General features: G+C 40.2%; 1 protein-coding gene across 1 annotated transcript; it reads left to right on the top strand.

The window, feature by feature from the left end:
- Positions 1-1,146: 1,146 nt before the first annotated feature.
- LOC115167456 (guanylyl cyclase-activating protein 2-like) lies at positions 1,147-7,930 on the top strand. The gene is made up of 4 exons (XM_029721882.1): positions 1,147-1,452; positions 3,586-3,735; positions 6,333-6,429; positions 7,809-7,930. Exons 1-4 carry the CDS (start codon positions 1,258-1,260, stop codon positions 7,928-7,930), a joined length of 564 nt encoding a protein of 187 aa, XP_029577742.1. The 5' UTR covers positions 1,147-1,257.
- The last annotated feature ends 587 nt before the right edge of the window (positions 7,931-8,517 follow it).

Raw genomic sequence — 8,517 nt, 5'->3', positions numbered from 1 at the left:
GCCTATTACTTCGCGGCTGAGCCGTTGTTGCTCCTAGACGATCCCACTTCACAATAACAGCACTTACAGTTGACCAGGGCAGCTCTAGCAGGGCAGAAATTTGACGAACTGACTTGTTGGAAAGGTGGATCCTATGACGGTGCCATGTTGAAAGTCACTGAGCTCTTCAGTAAGGCCAATGTTTGTCTATGGAGATTGCATGGCTGTGTGCTTGATTTTATACACCTGTCAGCAACGGTTGTGGCTGAAATTGCCAAATCCACAAATTTGAAGGGGCGTCCACATACTTTTGTATATATAGTGTAGCAACCTTAAGATAAGAGTGTCTGTTTTAAATGACATTTTTATTGTATGTGTGGGGTACAGAGGTAAGCTAGTCATTAAAAAAGAATGTTAAACACTATTATTGCACACAGAGTGCGTCCATGAAACTATTGTGACTTGTTAAGCACATTACTCTTGAACTTATTTAGGTTTGCCATAACAAAGGCGTTGAATACTTACTGACTGAAGACATTTCAGATTTTCATTTTTAATTAATTTGTAAAAATGTCTAAAAACATAATTCCACTTTGACATTATGGGTTATTGTGTGTACACTTAGAAAAAAAGTGTTATTTTGCTGTCCCCATAGGAGAACCCTTTGAAGAACCCCTTTTGGTTCCAGGTATAACTATTTTGGTTCCAGGTAGAACCCCTTTGGGATCCATGTAGAACCCTTTCCACAGAGGGTTTTACATGGAACCCAAAAGAGTTCTACCCAAAACCAAAAAGTGTTTTCCTATGGGGACAGCCGCAGAACCTTTTTGGATCCCTTTTTTCTAAGAGTGTAAGCTAGTGACACAAAATATATATATTTAATCAATTTTAAATTCAAGCTGTAACACAACAAAATGTGGAAAAAGTCAAGGGGTGTGAATACTTTCTGAAGGCACTGTATGTCAGGAAATGCCTAGGGAGTATGTCAGGACATGCACTCTTGAATGATCAGGTGAGAGCTCACCTTTTTTTTGGCAAAAGACCCAGAGATTGCTTAGTTAATGTGATTGAAAGGTTAAATATACAACTCTGTCCAGTCCCCCATCAGGCCATAGTTTCTGGCAAGTGGAGTAAAGGCATTTAGTTTGATGGGACCGTGTAAGCAGATGCTTCAGTATCCACATGTAGTAGCCAGACTAACTTATAACCTTTATGTTGAACTATATTTGCTTGAATTCTTGTAGAAAATATTTTCTACCATCCAAGTGAACTGTAACAATGGGTCAAGCAGAAAGCCACAATGAGGAGATGGATTTGGAGCAAATTCAGGAGCTGTGTATGACTTTTATGAAGGAGTGCCCGAGTGGGGCTTTGCACCTGCATGAATTAAAACGGATCTTTGGTGTACCAGCCAGCTGCGAGGAAGAGACTTTGTACATTGAGACTGTCTTCCATTCATTCGACACAAACAGGGTAAGTGAAGTGGGTAAAACATTTTTCAATCAGGAAATAATGTTTAAAAAAAATTTAATCCGTTCTATTCATCCATTGTGCTGTTAAAGGGACAGTTCACCCAAATTACAAAATGTAATATTGGTTTCCTTACCCTGTAAGCAGTCTATGGGCAAGGTATGACAGCAATCAATGCTGTGGTTTAGTTTCCCTGGCACTGTTTTCAAATGCTAATCTCATGGTGCTGATATAAAAAAAAATAGTGCATCATGTTCAAATCATCTACATTTCCATGAGAAAGTATTCATACCCTTTGACTTATTACACATTTTGTTGTGTTACAGCCTGAATTCAAAATGTATTAAATATATATTTCTCTCACCCGTCTACACACAATACCCCATAATTAAATGTTTTGAAATGTTTGCAAATATATAACTATTTAATGAACATAAGTATTCATACCCCTGAGTCGTTACATGTTACAACCACCCTTGGCAGCGATTACAGCTGTGAGTGTTTCTGGGTAAGTTTCTAAGAGCTTTCCACACCTGAATTTTACAATATTTGTCCATTATTATTTTCAAAATGTCAAGCTCTGTCATCTGTTGTTGATAATTGCTAGACAACTATTTTCAAGTCTTGCAATAGTTTTCAAGCAGATTTAAGTCCAAACTGTAACTCGGCCACTCAGGAACATTCACTATCTTGGTAAGCAACTCCAGGGCAGATTTAGCCTTGTTTTTTAGGTTATCACCTGCAGAAAGGTGAATTCATCTCCCAGTGTCTGGTGGAATGCAAACTGAAACATGTTGTCCTCTAGGATTTTGCTTGTGCTTAGCTCCATTGTGTATCTTTTGTATCCTGAAAAACTCCCAGTCCTTAACAAGTACAAGCATACCCATAACATGATTCAGCCACCACTATGCTTGAAAATATGGACAGTGGTACTCAGTAATGTGTTGCATTGGATTTGCCCCAAACTTAGCTTTGTGTTCAGGAATTGCTTTGCCAATTTTATGCAGTATTACTTTAGTGCCTTGTTGAAAACAGGATGCATGTTTTGGAATATTTTTTATTCTGTACAGGCTTCCATCTTCTCACTCTGTCAAATAGGTTAATATTTTGGAGTAAGTACAATGTTATAGATACATCCTCAGTTTTCCCCCAAACCAAACATATTAAACCCTGTAACTGTTTTCAAGTCACCATTAGCCTGATAATGAAATCCCTGAACGGTTTCCTTCCTCTCCGGCAACTGAGTTAGGAAGGACGGCTGTATCTTTGTAGTGACGGGGTGTATTTAAAAATATATATTTTTACCTTTATTTAACTAGGCAAGTCAGTTAAGAACAAACTCTTATTTTCAATAATGGCCTAGGAATAGTGGGTTAACTGCCTTGTTCAGGGGCAGAACAACTGATTTGTAACTTTTCAGCTCGAGGATTCGATCTAGCAACCTTTCGGTTACTGGTCCAAAGCTCTAACCACTAGGCTACAAAGGGATATTCAACGTCTGCTTTTAAAATATTTACCCATCTACCAATAGGTGCCCTTCTTTGCAAGGCGTTGGAAAACCTCCCTGGTCTTTGTGGTTGAATCTGTGTTTGAAATTCACTGCTCGACTGAGGGACCTTACAGATAATTGTATGTGTGGGGTACTGAGATGAGGTAGTCATTAAAAAAAATCACGTTAAACACTATTATTGCAACTTATTATGTGACTTGTTAAGCATTTTTTTTCTCCTGAACTTATTTAGACAAGACATAACAAAGGGGTTGAATACTTATTTTTTTATTAATTAGTAAAAAAATTGAAAAATATGATTCCACTTTGACATTACGGGGTATTGTGTGTAAGCCAGTGACAAAAATGTCAAACAATTTTAAATTCAGGCTGTAACACAACAAAATGTGGAAAAAGTCAAGAGGTGTGAATACTTTCTGAAGGCACAGAATAAATTACTTTGTTGAGCTTCACAATCAATTTGAGATACTTTCGATTTGGACATAATGCATAAAAAAAATGTTAATACCGGTATAATGACATCATTTTGTAATTTGGGTGAACTATCCCTTTAATTGCATTAGCTTCAGTTATCAATATACATTCAAGTGGTAAACATGCAATAAATCCATGTATTGTTTTCACAGGATAACGCGTTGGATTTTATGGAATATACGGCCGCTCTTCACCTGATATTGCGGGGGAACCTTGAGGATAGGTTAAAGTGGTCCTTTAAAATCTACGACAAGGACGGAAATGGCAAGTTAGACCGAGAAGAGGTGAAAAACCTAATTCGGGTAAGAAATTACACATCATCTTCCTCTGCATTATGCTATTGACTGGCTGCTTCGTTTTGGCCTGCAGTTGGCTACTAGTAGTTGTAGATCAGTTAGGCTAGGCTATGCACTTTCTTTTCTAAGGGTAAGAACAGCTGGACACATTTTGGTAGTATAATCTGCAGTACTCAGTTTTCTAAATTGTATGACATGTATAATACTTGTATAATACAGGAATTACATTAAACAAATGTTATTAGGACACTGCCTTAATATGCTGCAGGTCAGGGATTAGGATCAGGTGAGGGATTATGATCAGGTCAGGGTAAAGCGACTGCGTGGGATGACTGGGGTTTTCACAAATCTAATTCTGTCCGTACATGTTATTGGATGAAAGGATGGGAGGAGCAAGTGGCTTTAATACCAATTATCCTTGGGAACACCTAGCCCTGATCCTATAGTTTATCTGGTTCTGAACTGAACCAGCCCCCATGCCTATAGGTCAGCTGAGTTCACGGCTCTGGTATTTACTGTATATATAGGACCTCAATCTTTTTCCTTTGTCTATTAAAAAGGCCTAATGTCAGAGTATTGTTTCAGTGTAAAAAATGTTTTTCTCCATTTCTAAAGATGTGTTACCCCACTGATGATATGATATATGATATATTACACTGCTCAAAAAAATAAAGGGAACACTTAAACAGCACAATGTAACTCCAAGTCAATCACACTTCTGTGAAATCAAAATGTCCACTTAGGAAGCAACACTGATTGACAATAAATTTCACATGCTGTTGTGCAAATGGAATAGACAACAGGTGGAAATTATAGGCAATTAGCAAGACACCCCCAATAAAGGAGTGGTTCTGCAGGTGGGGACCACAGACCACTTCTCAGTTCCTATGCTTCCTGGCTGATGTTTTGGTCACTTCTGAATGCTGGCGGTGCTTTCACTCTAGTGGTAGCATGAGACCGAGTCTACAACCCACACAAGTGGCTCAGGTAGTGCAGCTCATCCAGGATGGCACATCAATGCGAGCTGTGACAAGAAGGTTTGCTGTGTCTGTCAGCATAGTGTCCAGAGCATGGAGGCGCTACCAGGAGACATGCCAGTACATCAGGAGACGTGGAGGAGGCCGTAGAAGGGCAACAACCCAGCAGCAGGACCTCTACCTCCGCCTTTGTGCAAGGAGGAGCAGGAGGAGCACTGCCAGAGCCCTGCAAAATGACCTCCAGCAGGCCACAAATGTGCATGTGTTTCCTCAAACTATCAGAAACAGACACCATGAGGGTGGTATGAGGGCCCGATGTCCAGAGGTAGGGGTTGTGCTTACAGCCCAACACCGTGCAGGACGTTTGGCATTTGTCAGAGAACACCAAGATTGGCAAATTCGCCACTGGCGCCCTGTGCTCTTCACAGATGAAAGCAGGTTCACACTGAGCACGTGACAGACGTGACAGAGTCTGGAGACGCCGTGGAGAACGTTCTGCTGCCTGCAACATCCTCCAGCATGACCGGTTTGGCGGTGGGTCAGTCATGGTGTGGGGTGGCATTTCTTTGGGGGGCCGCACAGCCCTCCATGTGCTCGCCAGAGGTAGCCTGACTGCCATTAGGTACCGAGATGAGATCCTCAGACCCCTTGTGAGACCATATGCTGGTGCGGTTGGCCCTGGGTTCCTCCTAATGCAAGACAATGCTAGACCTCATGTGGCTGGAGTGTGTCAGCAGTTCCTGCAAGAGGAAGGCATTGATGCTATGGACTGGCCCGCCCGTTCCCCAGACCTGAATCCAATTGAGCACATCTGTGACATCATGTCTCGCTCCATCCACCAATGCCACGTTGCACCACAGACTGTCCAGGAGTTGGCGAATGCTTTTGTCCAGGTCTGGGAGGAGATCCCTCAGGAGACCATCCACCACCTCATCAGGAGCATGCCCAGGCATTGTAGGGAGGTCATACAGGCACGTGGAGGCCACACACACTACTGAGCCTCATTTTGACTTGTTTTAAGGACATTACATCAAAAATGGATCAGCCTGTAGTGTGATTTTCCACTTTAATTTTGAGTGTGACTCCAAATCCAGACCTCCATGGGTTGATAAATTGGATTTCCATTGATTATTTTTGTGTGATTTTGTTGTCAGCACATTCAACTATGTAAAGAAAAAAGTATTTAATAAGATTATTTCTTTCATTCAGATCTAGGATGTGTTGTCTAAGTGTTCCCTTTATTTTTTTGAGCAGGATATAATGTTAATAATACTTTATTACCTAGTTTTGTTAACTCTCGATTTCCTAAATTAAGACAACATAACATTGTAAGGCAGTTGGGTAACTATACATTTTTTTGTTACCCGTCTGCCTTAAATGTTACCTTATGTGAACTCAGTAAATTAAGCTCAGATAAACAACACTAGACAAAATATTATTTCTGTAATATAAAAGTTATACAACTTCACATTTTTCGTCAGTGGGGTAAACCCATCTTTTTATGATGAAACCCTTTTAAATGAATACCATTTGAGATAGGACAACTGTGTAAAAAACACTTCTGTCAAATACCACACTGTATTTCCCCCAACTGTATGTAATGAAATGCATCTCATACAATTGCAGATCATTTACAAAATCAAGCTTCATACAACTGCCATAAACATGACACCTAATGAAGTGTGTGACAGGATCTTTGAGCTGGTCGATGAAAATCATGATGGTAAGTGGCCCGTTTAAGATGTATTAATGTATACGGCAGAACATGCATTCAAATCTGTACCAAATATACAGCACTTCCGTCAAACCACCACGATGAACAATCTGTGTTCTAAGGGGTGGGGGGTATGTCAGTAATGAATGGAGAGACAGATAGCCCAAAAGAGATGGACAGAGGGATGGGATGGACCACTGCTCACAGTCTTGGAACGTTAGAATGAGATTGAAGGTGAAGGGATGATACGTGGGGTGTCATGTGGACAAATGTAAAACAGAAAGCTGCATTTATGCTATTACCCCTGAATCATCTACTATTATGGACTGATTTGTAATGAGAAGTTTAACCAAAACCTCTTCTGTACCTTCTTCCTAAATGGTGATAACAGCACATACAGCATATGATGACTGAGAAAGAGAATTAAACGTTAACAGTGCAAACACTATATTATTTCTGTACCACTGAGCACTGTTTCTATCCTTCTCTGGATGTAAATTCAAGCATATACTGTGTATTGAAATGTATCCTCCTTTTCACATATGGCGTGACAGTAGCACGGAAATTGGCTGAGAGGATCTCAGTGGTGTCACATATCTAAGAGATTAAACTTGTAAAACAATGTATTTTAATACATGAGGACCCACAGTTTGCATCAGAAGGGAGTCAGTGCATAGTTCTGGGGCTCCAGCTTTGACCTTGACTAAAAAGTGAGTATCTTTAACTGAGGGCTATTTGGTGAAACCACTGGCTGTACTGTATGTCATTTGTACTTTCTTATATGTTAATGTATCGAGGAATGTATTCTAAGTCCCTAGGAAAAAAAGGAGTCATCGGGGAATTCCAATGGCTGAGCAATATCCTTTTGTGTTCTAATGCCATCTTCCATCAGCGGGAGACAATCTACCTTTGTCACTGACCTTTACACACTGGTCAGTCTGATGTAATGGCCAGGATTAGGTAATGCCAGTGCTAATTGGTGGTCCATTTGAGGGGGACATAGCTCTGGCATCCTCATGGTCAGGTGCTACGTGGCCCATTATACAGAGGAAAGATGGAGGTTTTGCCACTGGTTTGTTGTTTTATTTTTAATAAGCATGAATGGCTTCCCACTTTTAATAAGCATGAATGTTTTCCTACTTTTAATAAGCATGAATGGCTTCCTACTTTTAATAATCATGAATGGCTTCCTACTTTTAATAAGCATGAATGGCTTCCTACTTTTAATAAGCATGAATGGCTTCCTACTTTTAATAAGCATGAATGGCTTCCTACTTTCTTACTAAGTTGGCACTACATCCGAGTTATGTCTAAGGCAGTAACCTTAACGTGAGAAAGATCTTGGATCATTGCCCACCAAAATTTATATTTTTTTCCTTTTATTACAGGCCAGATTTCCTTTACTGAGTTCATGGAGGGGGCCCAGAAGGACGAGTGGGTCATGAATATGCTCAAGCTGGACGTGAACGCTAGTGGCTGGGTCATGCAGAACTGTGTAAAAATGACCTGAGCCCTCCAAACAGGTTCTACCATCTACACAGAGAGGGGTTGTGTCCCTCAAATGGCATCTGAGTTTTGTCTTTTTCTCATGAGAAACCTGATGCCTTGGGCCTAAAGATCTGTCTCTGCCTCCATGTTTGCTTGCGGTGGTTCAGGCATAGGCATGGAGCACTTTTCTCCGTATCACATCTCGTAGTTGTTCTTTTAACATGCTGTCCATGCACGTTGATGTATGTCGGAACAACAGGCGGTCTCTTTTTGAGTGCTGACCAGCTGACAGGATGGAGTCTCATTCAGCACGACTGTCATAGCTCACTGGAACTCTGGTAGATTTCAAACAGATTTCAAAGGTCATATTGTGTGATATGATATTACACAGGGTCACTATCCGCAGTTTGAGTATTTACATTGCATTCAAATGTAAAAGGTTATGGAATTCTATACTCAGTAATATTGTGACCGTGGTTATGAAATTATCATATTAATAATATTATGTAATGAAAATAATTATTTCACAACCTTATACTTTCAAGTACGAAGTAAGCAGCTATTTCAAAACATTATATCAATGCAAATATCATACCATTAGTAACCTAA

The sequence above is a fragment of the Salmo trutta genome, chromosome 29 (assembly GCF_901001165.1).
Source record: "Salmo trutta chromosome 29, fSalTru1.1, whole genome shotgun sequence".
Lineage (NCBI taxonomy): Eukaryota > Metazoa > Chordata > Actinopteri > Salmoniformes > Salmonidae > Salmo > Salmo trutta.
Note: the sequence above shows the minus strand (reverse complement) of the source record. Positions and strands in the feature narration are given on the sequence as shown.

Excerpts from the sequence above, each read along its gene's own strand:
- LOC115167456 (XM_029721882.1), top strand. The coding sequence starts at position 1,258 with ATGGGTCAAGCAGAAAGCCACAATGAGGAGATGGATTTGGAGCAAATT. Across the intron at positions 1,453-3,585 it reads ATTCATTCGACACAAACAGG|GATAACGCGTTGGATTTTAT; the intron begins GTAAGTGAAGTG and ends TTGTTTTCACAG. Across the intron at positions 3,736-6,332 it reads AGGTGAAAAACCTAATTCGG|ATCATTTACAAAATCAAGCT; the intron begins GTAAGAAATTAC and ends ATACAATTGCAG.